Source organism: Crocuta crocuta, unplaced genomic scaffold, assembly GCF_008692635.1.
Source record: "Crocuta crocuta isolate KB4526 unplaced genomic scaffold, BGI_CrCroc_1.0 scaffold179, whole genome shotgun sequence".
NCBI lineage: Eukaryota > Metazoa > Chordata > Mammalia > Carnivora > Hyaenidae > Crocuta > Crocuta crocuta.
In genome coordinates, this window is record NW_027551568.1 from 17482506 (window position 1) to 17506694 (window position 24189).

General features: G+C 41.7%; 1 protein-coding gene across 1 annotated transcript in view; it reads right to left on the reverse strand.

The window, feature by feature from the left end:
- ADGRA3 (adhesion G protein-coupled receptor A3) overlaps positions 1-24189 on the reverse strand; it is a gene marked incomplete at its 5' end in the record, with an annotated part of 126599 nt that overhangs the window by 71623 nt on the left and 30787 nt on the right. Inside the window, 3 exons of the mRNA XM_077750467.1 lie at positions 689-760; positions 6888-6959; positions 18764-18835. Coding sequence (XP_077606593.1) covers positions 689-760; positions 6888-6959; positions 18764-18835 — 216 coding nt within the window. The remainder of the gene's footprint in view (positions 1-688; positions 761-6887; positions 6960-18763; positions 18836-24189) is intronic.

A 24189-nucleotide genomic window follows, 5' to 3' on the forward strand; every position in this document is an offset into this window, starting at 1 on the left:
TTGACACTGGCTTTGCTCTTTCCACTTTCATGCATCATTCATTCCACTTCTTTTCCTTTCTAACTAACCAAATCTTTGCAATCTCTGCACCGTCAGCTCGCGCTTTACCTCTTCTAGGAAATTTATCCAGACTAGCAAAGCTTCCGCCCATCTCTCTCCACATGAACATGTGCTACATGTCCTCTGAGGCACATACCACCTTGTGTGTGTGCACGGTAACACAGTATTATGTTCTGATGACAATGTATCTCCGGTATTGAATTTCCAGCTCTTTACCTGCCTCTCTTTCTGTAATCTCCACAGCTGCCCCTACTATCAAACATGTCACAGGTATCTACACATATCTGGGTACGAGTTCACATGCTTTCTTTCTTTTTTTTTTTTTACACAAATAGTTTATTGTCAAGTTGGTTTCCATATAACACCCAGTGCTCATCCCCACAAGTGCCTTCCTCCATGCCCATCTCCCCCGTCCCCCACATCCATCAGTCCTCAGTTTGTTCTCAGCATTCAAGAGTCTCTCATGGTTTGCCTCTCTCTTTTTCCCCCACCATTTCCCCCCTTCTCCCCCATGGTCCTCCGTTAAGTCCTCCTAAACCTCCTATACGTGCAAATATATATTTGTCCTTCTCTGCCTGACTTATTTCACTACATGCTTTCTTCTACTTTAATAGGAAAGTGTACTTACAGCCTAACCAGATTGGTGAGTCCTCGAAATATGTCTGCATTCAGACATCCTATTCGATTGTTTGTCAGATCCCTAAGGAGAGAGAAGAAAGGAAAAAGTTATCTTCAATGAGTTCTCTTGGTTAATGAAGGTTTCATACATTCAATATTCAAGAAGAGCACCCAGGTATCATACAAGACCTTTCTTTTCGGCATCTGAGTTTACCTACCTCAAGGGAGTTAAGGGTAGCACAGAAAGAAAAATGAATTCTTGCTTTCGCTTATTTCTGGCACGTACAGACTACACACTGTCTCATTATAGGTGCCCTCTGTATTTCAAGCATTTACTCCTGTAAAATGACTCAAGATAAAACGGGAGTGGTAAAAAGGAGGTTCCATCTATCTTACCATCTGCGATAGACTCCTTAGCTGGCCTACACAGTTCATTAGGCTGGACAAGTTAGGGACAGGGCCCAGTCTCAGCAAACATCTAACAGACAATAAAGGGACAAATAACCAAAATGTTTGAACCTTTTATTTCCTCAAGAATACCTGAAACTTAATGCTTTCTAATATCATCCCTAAAGAGTCAGGAATTTTGACTATAATGAGAAAACAAAGTTAGCTTTTACTTCACAGATCTGTCATTTAGTCTCTAAGCCAAATTACTTCAGCAATAGCTACCTAACAGCATAGTTATTTTTCCCCATCACTCTTAACTTCTTATAGTTCCTGTCGAATATTACTTTCTAAATATGTTTTTCTCCTCAGTCCATGAAACTTTTTCCTTTTTATCTACATAAAACACTTAGTAGCTATTGTGTTCTTCTGTGCTGTGTTCTTTCCTCACACCATGGAGAGTGAACACAAATTTACATTTTAATCAGATTACATTTTAAAAATATTTTTAACATTTTAATTTTTTTAAATATTTATTTTTGAGAGAGAGAGAGAGAGAGAGAGAGAGAGAGAGGGCAAGCATGAGCAGGGGAGGGCAGAGAAAGAGGGAGACCCAGAATCTGAAGCAGGCTCCAGAATCTGAGCTGTCAGCATAGAGCCCAATGCAGGGATGGAACTCACAAACCATGAGATCATGACTTGAGCCAAAGTCAGATGCTTAACTGAGCCCCCCAGGCACCCCAAACGTTCATTTGAGAGAGAGCGCAAGCAAGGAAGGGGAGAGAGGGAGGGAGGCACAGAATCTGAAGCAAGCTTCAGGCTCCGAACCATCAGCACAGAGCCTGACGCAGAGTTGGAACTCATGAACCACCAGACCATGACCTGAGCCGAAGTTGGATGCTTAACTGACTGAGCCATGCAGAGTTGGAACTCATGAACCACCAGACCATGACCTAAGCCGAAGTTGGATGCTTAACTGACTGAGCCACCCAGGCGCCCCTGGGAGACTGCATTTAAAAAAAAATTTTTTTTAATGTTTTATTTATTTCTGAGAGAGAGAGAGAGAGACAGCGTGAGCAGGGGAGGGCCAGAGAGACAGGGAGTCACAGAATCTGAAACAGGCTCCAGGCTCTGAGCTGGCTGTCAGCACAGAGCCCAACACGGGGCTCGAACCCACGAACTGTGAGATCATGACCTGAGCTGAAGTCGGACGCTTAACCCAGTCACCCAGGTGCCCCTGGGAGACTGCATTTTAACTGGGAGATAATCACTGACAATTTCTGTAAACTTCAAAGAAGACATCAGGACTTTCAGCATTTTTTCCATCACAAGACTTAGTAAACCATGCACAAGAAAACCCTAGAACAATGAATCTTCATTTTTATCAGTTCTTAGATTTGGAATCATTCACCCCTTGGATGTTGATAAAAGAGTTTGCACACGTTTCTAAACCAAATTTCCAGAAATATTTTGAACACATTTTCTTCAATGTCCGTATTATTCTTTGTAATGGAAAAGTACCTATTCTTTGAGTCATGCTCTGAGTTACTCTTCGGAGAAGCACCACTGGTTTCTAAACTAAAACTGTTGGGATTCTAAATTGTATGCTTGGTAACAGCAGAACTGTATTAGCCAGACTAGAAATTAGAAATGATAAGGATCCGGCATCTGAATCAGGTACCTCCTCACTAAGTCTCTCCCTCTAACAGTCCAAAAGCTAGCTTAGGTAATCCTGGTGTTACCTGACTTCACAGCTTTGCCTTCTCTATCTTCCTGCAACTTTTGATAAAAGAATCTAAGCAATAGAAAACTGAAACTTTATCTGTGCCTAGTGGGCTCCGGGATGCTGCTCCTCAGAATATTAAAGTGAAGTAGTTAATCCTGTGGGACTTTTTTTATTCCAGCCGATTTTCCTTTTATTTCTGGGTTTTACTGTTTAAGAAAATTAGGCATCATTTTGTGAATTGTTGCTTAAACAAGCATTTCTGGGCTCTATTCATTATCTTGTCTCACTTCTGAGCTTTAACTGGTGTAATTACCACTGATTCTTTGGGAAACAATTTCATTATAGCTATACCTATTTAAAATGGTATTTAGGTATTGATAATGGGTTTCCATTTAGATGGAGAATCAGCTTGAATGTGTTGATAAAGCAAAAGAGAAACTGAATGGGTCTGGGTTTTACCTACTTTTGGTAGTTTATTCTTCAGAAAGACATTTAATCTTCCTGATTCAAATTATCTATGAAATAAAGGCAAAGGCACGGGTACGCTTACAAAAACACTTTATGTGTGGCTGTTGAGGGAGACACACAATTGAAATGAATGATTTAGAGCCTCATAAGAAGCAGAGCCTGTATCCATAAGCAACTCGCAAACATTACCAGCACTGAATATGTTTGTTTCTCATGGAGTTTACATACAGGATACTCTGAGCTTCCAAGTCGTATACCATAAGTTCCATTACAAGTCAGCCGTTTGAAATTAAGCATGTATTTTCTAGTGGGAAGAATATTATAAATGGCAATTACCTTCCTGGGCAAGAACACAAGAGACTACTTAATGTGCAATGCAAGAAAAAAAAATGCTCAGGCAATGCATGGGACAGTTTCAGTAATTAAATGCTTTGGATCAAGAAACTTATTTATGTTGGATGGAAGTACTTGAGACATTATTTACTAAAGGATAAAGAACTAGATAGAGAATCTAAGATATTCTGCATTATCCTTAAAACATCCTAATGAAACGGCTTTTTATTAACAGTCAAGTTCCCTTCAATTCCCATCTCAACATGGAGATATTATTAGCATTTATCTTTCTAAAAAGAGCTTCCTTTCCCAAAAGGCTGGGATCCAGTGGTGCCAATCACACAGGGAGAGAATAAGCTGTCTTATCTGGCAGTATGTGGCCACACCCCTCCCCCCATAGGGAAAGAAAAAAAGTTGGAGGGAAACCTATTCTAGAAGTTCCCAAACTTTAGCATCAGAATCGCCAGGAAGCACAAATAAAGATGGTTCAGCCTCAGCCCCAGTTTCTGATGGGGGGGGGGTGAGTCTAACACCCACACTCTTCCACACTCTTGCTTCCTACCTGAGGACTCCCGTTCCTACACCTGGATTCCAACGGACCCATCCAAACATAGTGCCCATGTGCATCTGGTAAGAAGCACAAAGAAAGTGCCTCGCTAATAAACCAAGCATTGCAAGCTGCACTCCTCCTCTCCCCTAATGATGGTCTTAGAGGTGCCTGCAGCCTGTCATGGCCAAGTTCCACACCCTTGCCTGGGTCAGAACAGCTGAGTGCTAGAAGCTCTTGGAGCTATAATGTAGCTGCTGCTCCAGCTCTCCGAAAGTAGATTCCAAGTCCACATCTAGGCTCCTGGTTGGCGTATATGACTCCACTAGGCTGTCAACCCCTCTGGGGGTTCCTGAGCTACCTTTACCTTGGAGCCGGGCTCACTGCTGAGCACCCACAACAGACTCCATTTTTGTTTAACCGAACTGATGGTGATCTCTGCCTCTCCACCTAATTCCACCGTCATGCTTAGTTACTGGGCTTAAAACCTAACTCTACACCTTGATCCTCTGCAACTCTGAAGCCCCAGGTGATGCCCCTCCCCTCCAATGCTTATCTTCCTGATCCAGAACTCCCACCTCCATTAACACCACTGACCTACTCCAGACAGGCCAGTTTTTCTGACTGGTCTCGTTAAAAAGCCTTAACTGGAAAATAATGGAGAGCAAAGTGCACGAGGAAGAAAAGTGATCAGGGGCAAGACCTCCGCCAGACACTGCCGGCGTCCTGAGTGCACACACGGCTGATAGAAACAATGAACCACCATCTAGTGCCCTCAACAAAAACCATGGTAATAAAACGCCCTCCTACAGGGTCTGACTGACATTTCAAACAATTTTACACAATGAAGAAAGAGAATCCTTTAACTCCTACTACGCTTCATCTTCCAGAATTCTGCCCAAGAGAGGAGACTGAGAGGAAGGGCTTCAGAGGATATGTTTTAGATGAAAGAAAATTTTATTTCCAAAAGTAATTTTTTTAATATGCAAAAATAGCGTGGCCAACTCTTACTACTGGTTCTGACTGTAAAAAGGAACGATTTTTGAATGAGAGAATGATAGATAACGAAAGTCAAAAATATTGGGAGGGAAGGTCACTGTCAGCATTTAAGTCCTGGCATGATTATTCTAAGAGCAAACAGAGCAGACTTTACAATGCAAATAGCATGGAAAACAAAGACATTAAAAAAAATAGCCAGGCACCCTCAATACCTTAAAAACGTTAAATAGTAAGAGAGTTTGATAGGGGTGCTTGGCTGGCTCAGTCTGTAGAAGATGCAACTCTTGATCTCGGGGTTGTGAGTTCGAGACCCGCGTTTGGTATTGAGATTACTTAAAAATTAAATCTTAAAAAAATAAAAGAGTATGATGGAACCAAAAAATAAAGACAGACAGGGATGGAGGAAGGATGACTGTTACAGGGAATGGAAGCAGGTCCCATCCCCAATACCCTCTGTCCCCACCACTCAGTGCTTAAGTGGTTTCTCCTTCCTGCCATCAGAAATATGTCAACTCTGTCAAGTCCTGCTGGCTCTACACTTATTTTTTTATGTTTATTTTTGTTTTGAGAGAGAGAGAGAGAGAGCAGCAGGGGAAGACAGAGGGAGAGGGAGAGAGAGAAAATCCCAAGAAGGCTCCATGCTGTCAGGGCAGAGCCCCACACTGGACTTCATCTCACAACCGTGATGAGCCAAGATCAAGTCAAATGCTTAACCGACTGAGCCACTCAGGCGTCCCCTGCCCCACACTATCTAGAGAGATTCAGAGTTCTTTAACAAGTCAGGTCATCAAAAGCCTACAAAAGCCTAATCCCTCCATGACCAGCCTAAATTCCAAAACTCCTCGTTCCCCGCTACGTGCTTCATGATCTGGAAAAAGAACTCAACCACCGCCCCAAGAGACAGATTCTTCCACAACAACGTCCATTCTGCTTAGAACACCTGTTTTGTTGTTCCTCGATATGTATTCTTCATCCCTCAGGAGCAAGGTCAAATCTGAAGGTCAACTGCTCCTGTGTGCAGGCCATTCCCCTCCCAGGTGGCCGCTCCCGTTACTGGCAGATTATTATTGCTATAACTTTATCTGTGACAGCTGACATGTGCCTTGTTAGGGTATATGGTCATTGTCTAGCTGCCCCCAAGAGTCTGTGAGCTCTTCCCAGGAAGTCAGAACATGATAAGCAGCCAGCACTTAATAATAATAAATGTCTTCAGGAGTTATAAAGGATAATGGGACAGCCCACATGGCCTGAGTGTAGGGCTACTTCTCAAATATGAGCATGCTGGGGTGAGGGGAGTTGTTTAGCCTCAAAAGTAATAAAAACTGCTCTGTAGGTTTTGAAATAACAATACACAGATAAAATATACATGCTAATAAAGACTTCAAATCAGTTAAATAGAAAGGGGCTTCAGTTGATATGCATATATAACAACTCTAGCTTGAATGCAGTTAGAACTTAAAATCCTTCCTCTACATAGTACACATTACAACCACTGGCAAAGCCAGTAATCATTTTATCAGCATGTGAAGGACACAACCATCTCCCATCAAACAAGTCAAACTATTATACAAATTAACCACTTTTTACACAACTTCTATTACTCTTTTTTTCCCCTTATCACAATCCTGGCTAGTTAACTAAAAATTATTAAAAACCCATTTTTTTTTTAAATCATGGTAAAGTTTGAAGTAGGTTAACAGTTATTTATAAAAGAGTTTAAATTCATAGGCAAACAATTCAAATACTTACAATCTTTTTAGCGATGACAGTCCCCAAAAGGCACCTGGATCTATACTACTTATCAGATTGTTTCGGAGGTCCCTGTTAAAAACAAAATAAAAGTTATTCATATATCAGCACTGCAACAAATAGTTAGGCAAACTACACTAATCTACTCTACAGAAAACAATGATAATGGGAGGAAATTAACGGCAAAAAGGTTAACCCCGGCAGTAAGGGGTAGAGACAGAATTCAACTTCAAGAAGTCTGGTTCCAAAAGCCACTTTTTTGGTCAATACACTAAAAGGCATATGTCAAAAAAGATATGTATGTCCTTATTACTAATCAAATTCAAAGTTATGGCTATGCTACAATCCTATACATTACATCTACAATTTCTTCCTCAGTACGCAATACTTCAGTTATCAAAATAAGTCAGAGATTTTATGTGTAAACATACTCAAACTGAATTTTTAAAAACCATTTTCAAAACTGCACGCTGTAACATTCATGTCATTTGGTTTTTCAGCTTTTTCCCTCCCTGAGCTTCTATGGTTAGGATTCCCGTAAAATAAAAATGGGATAATTCACAATATATATCTCAAAGCAAAGACCCACCAGCCCCCAAGGCAACGAATGGCATCTGATGGCACTCACAATGTCCTCCCACGGTCAGGTGCACAGCTGTGCCATGTCAGTGCATCGCCACTAGGGGCCAGTGGTGAGCGGCACAGCCCACCCCTCCACCAGAGGGGATCTGAGCCACCTGCTAAGGCTGCATCTCTCCAGTGGGTGCCTGGGGCCAGCTGGGGACTCAAGCTGCCCCTCACATATGTTTGCACAGACCTCAAGGATAGCTGACAGTCAGCTACAGGAGGACTTAGAAAAGCAGAACAGCAGCCTACTTTTCCCGACCACATTCCTGCCAGTGGCCGGCCCACACTTGAGCTTTGCCAGACGCTGGAGTCGGACTCACTCGTGACCTTGCCCACTGAAGTCACAAGTGGCTTCCAGTCATCTCTCAGGGCACTGGATGTCAGACTAAGGACAGAAACTCTTTGCAACTTCTCCCATCCTTCCCTTCTTCCTTCTTTACCTAACGATGGCAACACAGGCCCTTGCAAATATGTGGTACAGGGGTGCACAGAGAGTTCGTGACACAATACAAACTGCAGAGCAATGCCAACTATAAATCTAGGGCGGCAGGTGCCATCTCAAAGGACCCTCAGTCCCTTACCTACTGAAATTTATAAGGCCTCCTGGAAGCAGATCTTGGACCGCTGGTGCCACCTGTTATCAGGACAGTGAGATGACAGTCTCTGCGATCTTTATACCTACTGCTCCATCATGGGATTTAAAACGGAGCCCAGGCAGTCTATAAATCGGAAGAAAACCCTATGTTTGCCTTTTCAAACCGCTCTAACTCAGAAAGCAAGTGACCTCCCTTGCCTACTTGAGCCTAAGAACCCCAAGAAGTCTTCCTGTAGTGAGCACTGACCCACGGATTTTCTTCCATCCAGTAAGGAAAGGCACATTCAATTTTACTGTCCCCTCAGCTAATGAAACCTGAGATGTGGCCTGCTTCATAACATGCTGGGTTTTTTTTCCCAACAGCCCATTCCAACTATCGCCATCTACCAGTTACAAGGCTGGGGCTCGTTTCTGAACAGCTTTCCTGGAAATTTCACAAAAACATCCTGATGAGACTGTCCCTATGCACAACGTGGTGGCAATCAATCACTTATTCGAAGCCCGTCATTCTTAGTGTGTCGCGGACATGGCCTCCCACACTCTCTGTGCTGTTTAATACAGGGTGACAGACACTGATCAGATATTCTCAGCAATGCTTCTCTGGGAGTGCAGACTGTGAATCCTGGGGCATCATGCTCTGTAGCAAGTCCTGCTCTGCCTTTTTGGGGTCTTAACTCCCTCTGTAATACATCAGGTCCTCCTCAGGGGGAACAGTTTCAGTGCTACCCTCCTCCCCAAATCAGGGCCAGGTTTTCTACATGAAACTGAACCACCACCACCACCACCCAGTAAGCGGCAATCCTTTCTTCCTTTCTTTCTTCCTTTCTTTTCTTTCTTTCCTTTATTTTATTTATTTATTTTTAACGTTTATTCATTTTTGAGAGACAGCATGCAGGCAGGAGAGGGGCAGAGAGAGAGGGAAACACAGAATCTGAAGCAGCTCCAGGCTCTGAGCTGTCAGCACAGAGCCCGACACAGGGCTCGAACCCATGAACTGTGTGTGAGATCATGACCTGAGCCAAAGTCAGATTCTTAACCGACCGAGCCACCCAGGTCCCCCTGCAATCCCTTTTTAAAACAGAAGTAACGAGGTGCGCCTGGGTGGCTCAGTCGGTTAAGCGTCCGACTTCAGCTCAGGTCATGATCTCGCGGTTTGTGGGCTTGAGCCCCGTGTCCGGCTATGCTGACAGCTCAGAGCCTAAAGCCTGCTTCAGAGTCTGTCTCCCTCTCTCCCTGCCCCTCCCCTGCTCATGTTCTGTCTCTGTCTCAAAAATAAATAAACTATTAAAAAAATTAAAAAAATAAAACAGAAGTAACTATTACACATAAAATCTACGCGCGGATTACAATTACTGAGTAAGAGTATTTCCCTGGTCAGAACTCAGATGTTATACTGCACAAGAAAACTGCTTTGCCAAAGCACACAGCTGACCTTTTTGTTTTTTTGCACCACAGCCTCGAAGATATTTCCTTTGTAAATAAAGTAACACAAAATTATCTGAAAAGGCCAGGTAGCTCACGAAACATAAATGGATGATCATAAAAGTTTCAAAAGACAGTCAGGACAATTCGCAAATCCTACCCTTCTCTCGAACTTCCAGCCAGCTTCTCGGTTCTCTGAACTAGGAGTGAAACAGGGGTCCGTGGTGCAGTGATTTCGACAGAAAATCGGGGAGAGAAGTTCCAGCTGCCAACGCCACACCCCCAGCATCTCCAGCCCCAGACTCCTGTCCTGGGCGGGGGGACCCCCAACGGGATACTGAGGCAGATTCTGATGGCAGGCAGGGCCCAGGTGGGCAGCTCCCCCCCCCGCCACTTTGCCCTGGGGACTCTCTCCTGGCTGGGTCCTGAGGGCCACTCCAGGGAAGTCAGAAGGGAAGACGTGACCCGCCCTGAGAAGAGCGCCTGCCCCGTTAGAGAGGGGAGTGGGAGGCTCCCTAGGCCTCCAGGGGGATGGCGGGGAAGTGGGCTCCATCCGGCTCCCAGTGGTCAGGGTCCAGGCTCCGCTCCCTACAAGAGGAGCTGCTCACAAAGGCCCCGGCATTGGCTTCCTTCCTTTCCCTCTCACTGTCGCTCTCCCTAATTCGTGAGCGTTCTGGGACCACCTCTCCAATCAACCAGCGGAACTCAGAATTTCACCTCAGGACCTGCCCCTGGGGAAACTCAGGTTAAGATGCTTGGCCCAATGGGGGCACCAGGGAGGCTCAGTCAGTGACGTGTTGGACTCCTGATCTCAGCTCAGGTCACGATCTCATCGTTTGTGGGTTCGAGCCCCTCATCGGGCTCTGTGCTGATGACACTGAGCCTGCCTGGGATTCTATCTCTCCCTCTCCCTCTGCCCCTCCCCAGCTTGTGCTCTTTCTCTTTCTCTCTGAAAATAAATTAATTTAAAAAAAGATACCAGCCCAATAATGTGAAACCCACCAGTACTCGGCCCAGTGTTAACCTCAGTACAAAGACCCAAGAAGACTCTGCCCACCAGCTCCATTTTGAGCGCACAGAGCAGAAAAGGAAAGGCTATTAGTCATTCAAAAATTCAAAAACTTAAGTTAAAAGAAAAAAAAATAAAACTCATTCCTAAGGAAAAAAGAATTTAAAAGCTTTGGAGTAGATGGAGGTGAGAAAGGAGAGCTAGCACGAAAGGTTCCAGAATTTAACAGTGAGAACTCAAACTATGACTGCTACCAATCATTTAATGTTTAGTCATTGTGCTAAAACGTTTTTTTGTTTTGGTTTGGTTTTTGGGGTTTTTTTTTGGTTTTGGTCTTTTTGCTGCCTTCCTCCTTGCTTTTCTCACAGACCTACTTCTCTCACACACCATATGGGAAGACAGTGCCCCAGAGCCCCCAATACCACCCCCTCCAGATATGGCTCTTGATCAACCTCCATCCAGATTCTTCAAACACTGTGGTCTTGGTAACTGGCATGATTACATGACCCTGGTCTAACTAAACCTAGGGCCTGGGGTAGGGAAGAGGAGACAGATGGGGATAGGGCATGGCCATTTCCATTGGTTTGATTAGAGGTCAAGAGGTAACCCTAGAGTCCTCTCACTTCCATGATAGAATTGCCTGTCTAAGGGGCGCCTGGCTGACTCAGTCAATAGAGCACGCAACTCTTGATCTCAGTGTCATGAGTTCAAGCCCCAACACGGGCATTGAGACTACTTTAAAGAAAAAAGTAATTAAGAGCCTGTCTAATGAAGCCAAAAGATAGGAAAAGAGAATTAATGCTGAGTCCCTGGATCCAGCCAAGCCTGAAGTCCAGCTCTAACTCTCTGGGCTCCTCAATTACACAAATCACTGATTTCAGCAAGTAGTTGTCTGTCGCCTCTCATCCCATTAAGATCTCACAATCAATCCTAGGAGACACGACTGTTGCTAAAGATGAAGACAGTCATGTGTAAAGAAGACTACGAAATCAGGCCAAGTTCTCGGTATTAACAAGTGGCCAAGCCAGAAGTCAGGATTTAAACACATCTTTTCCACTGATACAAGTGGAGTCAATGTACACCTAAAGCAAGAGGGAGACTTATAGAGCAAACATGCCAAGAAGCTGCCATGGTTAAATCAAGGTGCTAGAGAGAAGAATGTTCTTTCAAACTGTGTGTTTGATAAATTTTACAATATGAAAAAAAAGCTATCAGATGTGCTATCATCCAACCTTCTACCAATGCATGGAAGATGCGTGCCCCTCTCTCTCCTCGTCTTCATCGTGGCCCCCACACAGTTCCGGCTGGGGCCCTTGCTTCATCCACTCTCTGTTTAAAGTGACCTTCCTAAGCATAAACCTGAATGCGTCTCTGTTTTGGTGAAAACATCCGAAAGCTCCAGTTCCTTCAGAATGAAGTCCAAACTCTCTCGAGTAACTTCCAAGGTCCTCCATGGCCTTGGTCCTCTTTCTTCCTAACTCTGACTTCCCATGCTGCCCCAGACCTTTCTTTAACCCTCATCTGGCCTCTCTCTCTTCATACTACTGGTCACATTTCAAGATGTTTCTTGAAGGAGTCCTATTTCTCTCACCTCTAGACCTTGGCACATGGCTTCTCTGTCCTTGACACACACCCCAGTCTCCCCCAGCATCGATCCTTACCTCCATCCTGGGTTTCTGGCATATCCCCTACTCATCCTTTACAACTTGAACAGCATTCCCTTTCCGAAACAAATGTCTCTGAACAACAGTGCCCTGTACCTTCCCTTCTGTGGCCCCCATCACTCTCTATGGATTGCTCACCCACCTCCACTGCGAGACCAGAAGGTTTCACAATGGAAGAGCCCACGTCTGGCTCTTCAGTAAAAGAGGCAGACACGAGATACAGTGTGGAAGGAACTAATATGGTCTGAACGCTTGTGTCCTCCCAAAGTTCATGTTGAAATCCTAACTCCTCAAGTGATGGAATTAGGAGGTGTGGCCTTTGAGAGGATTAGGTCATGAGGGTGCAGACCCAATGAATGAGACTGATGCCCTCGTAAAAGAGACCCCAGAGAGCTTCCTCGTCCCCTTCCACCATGTGAGATGACAGCCAACTAAGAGGCTGTTCCCCACTGAACAAAAAATCTGCAGGCATCTTGATCCTGCACCTCCCAACCTGCCTCCAAAATAAAGGTTTGTTGAAAAATAAATGTGTGTTGTTTGCAAGCTACCCAGTGTGTGGTATTTTGTGACAGCAATCAGAAAGGGGGAAGACAGATGATAAATGNGACCCTGCCCTGCTCACGCTGTCTCTCTCTCTCAGAAATAAAAAAGACATTAAAAAAAAATTTTTTTTTAAAGGAAACCATGGCTGAGAGACAGATTTACATTAGCTGACCTTCCCTATAAAATTCTTTTCGGGGGCGCCTGGGTGGATCAGTCGGTTGAGCATCCAACTTTGGCTCAGGTCATGATCTCGTGGTCTGTGAGTTCAAGCCCCACATCAGGCTGTGCTGACAGCTCAGAGCCTGGAGACTGCTTCAAATTCTCTCTCTCTCTCTCTCTCTCTCTCTCTCTCTCCATCTCTGCGCTTCACCCGCTCTATATCTCTCTCAAAAATAAATAAACATTTAAAAAAATATTTTTGGTAAATTACAGTTAGCTACAAAATCGTTATGATATTCATAAACTCAGGCAACAGAGAGATGGCTGCATCCCATTCATAACCACTTACATTTCTCAATACAGGCCATGTCAGGTCATGACTCCTGCAACTGACCTTCAAGTAATTCAGCAGACATGTCTGTGTGTACACATGTTCCAGTAAAAAGAAAAAAAAATGACAGCAAATCATTACTACTTATTGCATGTAGGTTAAGTAACTTGGTGATATGGAAGGTTACTACCTACATGATTCTTTAAATTTTTCTGTATGTTTAAAAATTTTCATCATAAAAATTATTTTTTATTCCCAGATAATACAATTAATCATCAGGCCCAACTTTTTAGTCCCTATTTCCCCATGGCCCAACTGTTCACAATCTTACACCTCAAAGAGAAACAATATTTCAGAAGAAAATTCAATCAGCATTTTTTTTTTTAAGTGTTTATTTATTTTGAAAGAGAGGGAAGGAGAAGAGCACACGCCCACACGGAGTAGGGACAGCGAGAAAGGAGACAGAAAATTCCAGTCTCTGCACTGTCAGCCCAGAGCCCAATGCTGGGCTTGAACCCACAAATGGTGAGATCATGACCTGAGCAGCAATGAAGAGTCAAACACCTAACACACTGAGCCACCGAGGTGCCCCCAAATGGCAGGTTTTTAACTTGTATTGCCTAAGCTAAAAAGCTCTGCAAACAAATCTATGTCAGTTTCATTTTTTAAAAACATAGGTTTCCCCTTTCAGATTTTAAACCGCATTTACAACAAGTACTGATTTAGCTACCGCAGTACATAAATTTGTGGTCAATGATGTACTACATGTGTTTCTACATTATACCTCTCATGAATAACGGAGTACTATAATATGATTTAAAGACACACTTTTCCTTTAATAATAAACACGCCTTGACATATTATATAATACTTAATAATAGCCATATTAATCAGGCATTGCCAAATGATATTTATAGTCAGATTCTCTCATTTAACATCTCTCCTCTTCTTACCAAACACAGCTTCCCTAGGGAGCACGAGTCTAACTTTAGGGTCCATAGCTAAATCTAAGTATGTTGGGTCATTAAAAGATAAATGAAAAAGTGCACAAGAACTGCTTTAACAAAATCAAAGGAGTATTTTAACAGTGCTTGGAAAAAGAACACACTCCTTTAGGAAAGAATGCCAAGCATATCAGAAAAGATGCTTTTTAACTGAAGTATCTGAAACTTCTACTCAGCAATAAAGGAAATTCTCTAGCATTAAGGGAAATTGAGACATAGGACAGCTTAAGTAGTCCATTCCAACCACCTCATGAGTCTGCACTTTCTCAGAATGTCAACTTGGCCTTCAGGCTGACCCTCAACTGTGATAGGATATCCCAAGGTCCACACATTATCTCCAAGCACAAAGTCATGAAAAAGAGTGAATTCTTTCCTCCTGTAATTCCTGAGGAGCCAGACATCTTTCTCAAAGCTCCACAGCTCAATGCTCCTCATCATTCTCATTGGCTGAGGCTAGCTCTGATAATAGCTAGAAAGAGATGCCATCATGACCTGGACCCGTCTTTTGGGGTGGAATGGAAGCTGGGGGTTTAAACACGTTGCCTGGTATGTAATTTTAGTGTCAGTATTTAAACCATAGAGGAGTGTCAGTAAATAGTGATAAATACTTCACAAGAATCTCAATACTCTAAAATGAAGAGTGTTATGTACCCAGGCCAGTTTTAATATATCAGGAAGACAGAGAGAGAGAATTAATCCTCTTAAGAAGCTATTCTTCAAATCAGGAGCGCCTGGGTGGTTCAGTCAGTTAAGTGTCCAACTTCAGTTCAGGTCATGATCTCACAGTCTGTGGGTTCAAGCCCTGCATCGGGCTCTGTGCTGACAACTCTGAGCCTGGAGCCTGCTTTGGATTCTGTGTCTCCCTCTCCCTCTGCCTCTAACCCCCCTCAAAACTAAACAAACATTTAAAAAAAAAAAAAAAAGCTGTTCTTCAAAAGAACTGCCAGAGAGAGGGAGACACTGAACTGAACACCCAGGCGCTCCTGATTTGAAGAATAGCTTCTTAAGAGAATTCTCTCTCTCTCTCTTTCTGATATATTAAAACTGGCCTGGGTACATACACTCTTCATTTTAGAGTATTGAGATTCTTGTGAAGTATTTGTCACTATTTACTGACACTCCTCTATAGTTTAAATACTGACACTAAAATTACATACCAGGCAACGTGTTTAAGCCCCCAGCTTCCATTCCTATAGATTTCCTCAACCTCTGGGGCATACCTGCTCGTTAATTCAACCCAGCCAGCCCTTCATGAGAAGGAAGCCAATACAAGGGGCAGTGGTGAGGAGATCTCCCCTGGGGCACTGCAGAGGACAGCAGAGAGCATCACCCCTTCTGAGAGGGGAGGTGGTCGGGTGGCTATCCACCATCTGCTCTCAGCCACTGGTTGAGGGTCTCTGGGGCAGAGCAGAGTGGCTTTCCCACCACTGCTGGACCACAAAAGGCTCACAAGTTCACAGTTGGAAGACCTAAGGAGAGATGCACTGGGAATGACTAGCAGTGAAGGAATAAAATCAGCTACACTGTATTTTCAAGTAATTCTGAAAATTTTGAAAATGATGTTCATTCATAAAGACCTTAGTCACTTATGTAGCTATGTCTTAGGTGGAGTTCCCCAGAAGCAGCCCAGATCCTTCTAAGTCACTGTCAACCAGCAGTCCCCTGCAGAGAGAGCACTATCTTTCTTTCAAACAACCCCATCCCTTTGTTGAGCAAGGGTCATTCTGCTGTTCCCTGGAAACTCTAAAAAAATGATGTCACCTGTGTGCCTCAATGGCTCTGTGACCAGTTCTTCTGCTCATAGATCACACTGGGTCCTGGGAAATTTGGGGGTTTGCTTCTTCTCCAGGAAGGAGGCCTCAGAGGCCCCTTGCCCTTAGATTCAGAACCATTCATTGGTTTTATTATGTAATCTTTTCCCCTGTCCTTCCCCTAAACCCGGTAGGGGTGGGGAAGGAAAGACAGAGCCCCTTCTTAAGGACCCACCAGCATATACATTCTCTCTGCATTCCCTCTGACTCCCCAGTGAGCCTACAGAATGTGAATCTAGAAAAGGAGCAAGTTTCTCCTAGGCTATCTTTTCTCAAATCTCTTTTCTATATTGGACTAGGACCTTTGAAACTCAACAGCCAAAAACGGAATCCTTTTTTCTGTTCTGTCATTCCTTCCAAGGCAGAGTAATTAGGCAACAGGCAAGGAAAACATACATAAGTAAACTTACAAAAATGCTACACCATTTTTGGTGATGAATTGTGTCCTCCAAAATTCCTATGTTGAAGTCCTAAGCCCTCTTACCTCAAAACGGAGATTGGGAGTTGGGGATGGGTTCTTTAAAAAGGTCATCAGCTTAAAAAGAGGTCATTGGCATAGGCCCTAATCCAATGTGACTAATGTCCTTGTAAGAAGAGGAAATGTGGACACACACACAGAGGAAAGACCATGGGAAGACACAGGGAGAAGATGGCCATCTGCAAGCCAACAAGAGAGGCCTGGAACAGATCCTTCCCTTAAGGCCCTAGAAGAAATCACCCCTGCCAGCACCTTGATCTTGAACACCCAGCCTCCATATCTGGGAAGAAACAAGTTCCTGTTGTTTAAGGCACCGAGTCTAAGGCATTTTGTTATGACAGCCCAGGCAGACTAAGACAATCACTGCACAGTCTCTGCAGAGTCTCAGAAGAGCAGACACCTAGATACTTCACAGATAGTATGAGGGGATCCCAGAGCAAACCAAGAGTCCATGAGGAGAATCTTACAGTAAAGAAAATCACAGAAGAATACAAGGTAGGCTTGACAGACATAAAGGAAGGGCAAGATATTGTTTGGATTCCATCACAAGGAAGGGGCAGTGACACTCAGAGGCAGAGGACCTCAGTCAGTTAGGTGACCTGGTAGAGAAATGAGAAGAGCTATGAAAACGGTAGAAAGCAGGAATCAAGAGATTATTCAAGGAGTCGGTATGGAAATTACAAAAACTATAGAGGTTTTGGCTTTAAAATCAGTCAAGGCACCTGGGCGGCTCAGTTGGTTAAGCATCTGACTTTGGCTCAGGTCATGATCTCACCGTTTCTAAGTTCAAGATCTGGCTCACTGCTGTCAGCCTGTCAGCACAGAGCCCACTTCAGATCCTCTGTTTCCCTCTCTCTGCCCCTCCTCCACTTGCACTCTCCCAAAAATAAATTAATTTAAAAAAAATTTTTTAATGTTTGTTTATTTTTGAGACAGAGACAGAACATGAGCAAGGAAGGGGCAGAGAGAAAGGAAGACACAGAATCTGAAGCAGGCTGAGCTGTTAGCACAGAGCCTGACACAGGGCTCGAACTCGTGAACCATGACCTGAGCCAAAGTTGGACGCTCAACCAACTGAGCCACCAGGTTTCCCTCAAAAATAAATACTAAAAAAAAAAAAAAAAAAAGACACATGATCAATATGATCAATGAAAAGAAACACATTTTTAAAAGATAAATAAAAACTCTAGGTATATATTTAAATAACACATCAGTGATCAGAGCAATAAACGTCCTGTGGATGTTCGACCGTAGGAGAAGCCACTAGGTAATACAGTCAAGAAAAGACTGCACAAAAATAGAGAAAGTAAATCAGAGCAAAGAGAACTAAGAAAATAAGAAAAAGTCTATTATTCAACAGAAGTGGAGAGGTTCACGATCCAGCTTCCTTATAGATCTACACCTTGTATTCATTTGAAAAAATATTATCCCAGGAGTGCCTGGCAAGCTCAGTAGGTAGCACATGTGACTCTTGATCTCAGGGTCGTGGGTTCAAGCCCCATGTTGGGCACGAAGTGCACTCAAGAAAGAAAAAAAGGAATGTCCTGAGATGTTACCCTAAATCTATGAGTAAAAAGGGGATTCGAAACAAGAACCTGAAATATCATTCATAATACAAGCAAATTAGATATTCACTGTATAAATACCAAGGCAAAAAAAAAAAAAGCACTACTTATAATATATATCTGATCATAAGCAATTAGAACTAATTTCTAAGCAAAACAAAATGATCACATTCAATAAAATTTCAGTTTATCCAAGAGTCGCCCCCCTTGATGTATTTTTTAAATTCTACTTGATTATAAGGCATACACTTCATGAAAGACTTTCAAAATAGCATCTATGCTCCAAAAACCAGTGGTCAACAATGACCCCAGTCTGCGTCTCAAATAAAGTCGTCTCCACAATGATTCATGTATTTATTGTCTATTGCTGCTTTCTCACAACAGTGGCAGGAACGAGGCACTGTCAAAGAGACCATTAGCCCACAAAGCCTAAATTATTTACTATCTGGCCCTTTACAGAAAGTTTGGCAACACCTAATTAACTAATTGTTTTCTGACATTAAATTCTTGACATTTTTGTAATAAAATGTAGGGAAAACTCAAGTGTTTAGTAACAGTCTTATAATGAAAATGCACTTCCTATTATTTTTCACTCAAATAAAGCTCATAATAAACAAAAAGAAATGCAGCAAATGAAATAACAATAAGAGAAAATAAAAAATACTCACAATCTTTCAAGGAGATTTAACCCAGAAAATGAGCCATTCTTCAGCTCGGAGATTTTATTGTTACTCAGAATCCTAAGAATGACAGGGAAAAAGACAAAAACATAAGTTGTTGAATATATGTACACCAATAATATCAAAATAATTTAGCTCCCTATGTTTAAACCTATGAGGAATTCTACAAAGTCATTTATTACCCAAATAATCTTTGAGATGCCTGAAAAAACAGGACCTTCCTTGTCTCTGAAAAACTACCTAAAATAACTTGCTCACACATCTTGTTGCCTCTTAAACTTTTCCTATCATTTTAAAGTAAAAAGGGTGAGAAGTGAACACAAAATAGCTCTAAAGTTCAACATGAGAATACCACATACAAGTATACAATTAAATCAATTTATGTAAGTTGAAGACTTATTTAAAAACTAGAAACTTAATAGAAAAATGCTTAACACTCTGTAAAATACTGATCTAACAAAGAAAAAAGCATCCTCTACATATTATTTCAATGCTGAATATTATTTGTAATTTAACGGTATACAAATGTACTGGCTCTATGTGTGAAAATAAGGTTTCTGCACACCCTCACATACCGAGAGCACAGGTAGCTGTGTCACAGTATTCTCTGTCATGTATCAGTACAACATTCATAAAAATATGACAAGAATTTATTGCAAGAAGTCAGTCAAGCCACCCCTACGGTAGGACTTGCCCAAGAAGGAACTGTGTGTACATGACCTTGCTTCCTCTCCAGGCACTGTGACCATTCACCGTGACCATTCACCGTTTGCAGCTAAAATACCAATAAAGATTTTCCATAATGTGAAAACACTAAAGCTACGTGATTTGGGGGAATGGGGGAAGGGGGACATCAAAGAAGAAAATGAGAAAAACAAGGCAGAGAAGAATTAGTTAGGTTAATGGCCCAAAGTTGCACCAGCAAACACCTGAAGCAGACCATAAACCCAGAAACTCCCTAGTCCACATTCCCACTTTCAACACACACCAACATAGGTCAAGGGACTCCCTCCTGGCTTCGTGGACAGCAAGTTCTCCATCACACACCGCACATCACACACATGCTGCACCTCAGCAGCATTGGTCACAATGGACACAAGGTTGAGCAGCGGCCCCCTCCCTCCTGGACAGAGCAACACAGCAATTCCGTGTATATACAAAAATACAGAATGCCTTTGGGTCATAGGCTTTCAGGGATACATTTTTATTTTATCTAGTTTTATTATTCTAAAAGAACCTTTTTTTTAAGGTAGGCTTCATATCTGATTATTTGATTTGCCATAATGTTTGATTATTTGCCTTAAAACAAACAAAAAAACAGCCATTTGACATCTGAATTTCTTTTGATGTAAGTGAAATTAAAAAAAAAGAAAAGAAAGAAAGAAAGAAGGAAAAAAGCCCTGTTCATGCAGATTCACGTTTCAGAGACTTTTTTGGGGGAATGATTATTAGAAGCTTCTTAATTCAACGATACCCATGTTTAAAACTCAGCTCTACTGCTTTCAAGTTACATTGATCTTGGGCAAGTCACTCCATGTCTCATTTATAAAACAGGAAGAATAATATCTATTCATAAGCACTAGAGGGAAATTAGAAAATGCATGACACAGTCAAAGAGTATTCATCAAATTTCAGATTCTGTTCCCTTGGCTCTAAGACACACATTTTTTGTTTCTGTTTTGTTTTGTTTTTTAAAGAGAGAGTGCAAGCTGGAGAGAGGGGCAGGGGGTGGGAGGGGGGAGAGTAAGAGAGAGAGAGAAAGAAAGAGAAAATCTTGCGCAGGCTCTATGCTCAGTGTGGAGCCCAACGTGGAGCTCAATCCCACGACCCTTGGATCATGACCTGAGCCGAAATCAAGAGTTGGACGCTCAAGTGACTGCACCACCCAGGCAGCCCCCTCCTCCATGGTTTCAATATTTCTTGCAATCCAAGTGTATTACTGTGTAACATTTTGCCTCTCCTCAAAACTGCTACTAAAGCAAAGACAAAGTGTCAACCATTGGGAGCAAGAAAACATGGTGGTCGAATACAGTACAATTAAAATACCATCTTCTCCGATCAAAATTGCAAGTGAGGTGGTTGGCTCGGGCAAAAGCAAACTCAGTCTTGATCGTGGCCACAAACGTCACTGAAACAATCTTTCTCAAGCAGCCTGACGGTGCACCTTGCTATCCAAAACATCCCTCCTAAACACGTCACCAAATCCGACAAGGATATCCACCCAGGCACCTCATGTCAACGTGATGTGAGAGTAAGAGTTAAATGATGGCACATCCAAACAAAATTTCATGCATCCATTAAAAAAGAATTCAAAGGAAACTTGATAAAAAGGAAAATGCTTATCCTCAGTTCAGAAGCAAACAACAAAACTGGTATCACTGAGTGAAAAGAATCTATGCAGAGACAGATCAAAAAGAAGACAAAAGAATCTATGCAGAGATCAAAAAGAAGGAAAAAAGACTGGGAAGAAACACATCCTAATGGATCACTACCCTAGTGATGAGGCTTCTATTAGTTTCTTTCTTATTCTCTGTAATCTTGTAGTTTCTTTTGAAATACCTAGCAGACTCCTCTTATTTTTAAAATATTTTTTCTCCTGATGATAAACATAAGAATCTTCATTACCAGGCAGAGCTTGAAATTGTGTTAATTTTGCATATTATATCTTAGAAATAAAAACCAAAGGAATGCTTGAAGCCTTGAGATTAAAGACGCATGCTTATTTATTTATATTCAGGAAATGTTTATATAGCAACAGTTTGCAACTTAGCAGGCCCTATAAATAGGCACTAAAAGTAGAGCAATTAACCATGGTGTGGAGATCCAGAGCCAGGGTTTAGCCGGAGACCTCACCAGCAATAAATGATTTTGTTCACGTTTCTAGTTAGACTTCAATTTCATTACCTTTAAGACAGAAAAAATCAGACCAGAATGACCACCCAGATCCCATTCTGGCCTCTTTTAATTTTCTGTATTCATGTTTTAATGAGCAAGACTGATGAACTTTACAGTGACTGAGAATGTATAACCAAGAAACCAAAAGCTAAAGGAACAAAGAAAAACTCCACAGTCTAACAGGTAACAGGCTCGGTAACATCAGTACCTTGTGTCTGAGTGAAGAATGAAACCCAAATATGGAAGTAGCTTGTGAAAAACTGCCAGGGCTCTGGCTGAATTACACTCACTGCAATCCAGTATTGCTTCAGCAAAAGGACTGTCATTTGCTCAGTCATAAAGGCTTTTAGTACAATAAATGATAGATTTTATTGAGAAGAGTAAAAAGGGAGACATTTCATCACACTTAAAAAGTTATAACTGTAACCTTAAAAATACAGTTTACAACCTCATGTTAATATATTCAGTCTATACATTACTCGATGTGTTTAAGGATTTTGTGCAAGAAAAACAGGATCAGTGTGAATAAATCTAGTCTGCAGACAGTTTTTATACTCAATTTTGAGACTGGGGACTGTGAAGGCATAATACCATGTATCATTATAAACCTAAAACCCATTCTAATCAATATTTTTGCTGACATCTCTGAAATTTCGAACTTTCCAGGAGGTAACTAAATGAAAAGTATAAAACTTGACCAAAGTTATAAAGCTTATGTATACCCATTTCTGTTCTATACTAACGATATTATAACACTACCAGACCTAGACAATGCTTAGCAGCACTATTCTGGGCTCATGCCTTTTAAATTTAAACACTGCAAGAAGACTTTGATGCCCATTGTTATCATTGAACACAGTAGCAAGTTAGTTCAATATACAATTTATGCTGAAACACGAAAAAAGGAATAAGACTTAATGTAGCCATGTTGAAAAAAAATCAAAAGTTTATGGAGTAGAAAAAAATAAAAATTAAGTATTACACGTTCTCAGCCACTTGCTATTCCAAGCCCCAGAATGGAACACAATGCTATTCATAGCACGCACACCCTGTATGGCAGAAGGCACAGAATAATTTTCCTTCTGAGAAGAACTGAAAATATATTTCAAGAGCTTTAAATATTCAGATCAAACGTTAGGAATAGAATTCTTGAAGTCAACCACTGAAGGGAAAGAAAAAAATCAGAAAAACAATCGAATGGAATTCTTGCAGTGGGTTGAACGGAGGCCCTCCCAAACATACGTCCACCCAAAACCTAGGAATGTGACCTTAACAAGAAAAGGATGTTTACAGATGTAATTAAGTTCAGAACTTTGAGATGACATCATCCTCCATTAGTGTGGGTCCCAAATCCAATGACAAGTATCCTTAGAAAAGAAAGGGAGAAGATTGACAATGTCATAGTTAAAACAAAGGCAGTCTCATAAAAACAAAAAAAAAAGGGGGGGAGGAGGAGGGCAGACATACTTAGAAGTCATAATAATGAAAGATTTTAAAGAACTAAGAAATGGAGTGAACAGGGCTACATTTTTAAAACTTTGATATTTTTAAAATTATAAGCAAAGTTAAAAGACATACAATACATAGAACTACCGCCAAAAACAAAGGCCTCATTTCTCAAATATATAAAGAGCACTTTAAAAAAAATCCCCACTAGAAAAACTAGCAAAGGCTATAAAAAGACAGTCCAATGAAAGTAAATACAAGTGCATCATAATCATATGAAGGGATATACAACCACAATCATGAGAGAAATGCAAATTAAAAGGAAAACAAGATGCCATAATTTGCTTAATGAGCGCAAAAAGAAATGTGATGACACACTTTATATTCAGAGGGAAGCAGTCACTCATATTTTGCTATCCATCAATACAATCCGACGCAAGGCAACAGGACAAATACATACACAGTATTTGATCCATTAATTCCACTTCTGAAAATTAATCTTAAAGACATACTTGCAATTACGCAATATGCACTGCACATTCTAGGTTAAGTTATGCAACTGCATACTTATAGAACAAAACTATTCATTGCACTGTATTCGTAAAACTTAATGACTGGATATTTAAGTTGGTTCCAGTAATACAGGATTGGTTAGTTATCCACAAAATGGGGTACCAGCAGAAGAGGGGCTGCAGAATGGGAAGACAGAAAGCTTTTCAGGTATTCACGCAGAAAGATCAAAGACACAAAGAGGGCCGAAGGTATGCATTTTAAATATGCGTATTAAAATTTTCTATCCCTTGATGTTTCTGATTTGCTCAAGCAATACAAACTGTGGTAATACAAACCGATTCTGTATTAGATTTATTATGTAGAGTAATACTTGTTATTGCTACATCTTTATCCAAGAAAAACAGACAATGTGGCTAGGCTAAGCTTTTGAGTTACTAACCTCAGTAGACACATGTCCTAAAAATTTAGGGCCACCTGCAAAAAGCTAAAATCAGAAATGCTAACTCCTCAAAAGTAAATTTTAGTGCTTTGCTTCATTTATCCCGCTAATGAAAACCGGT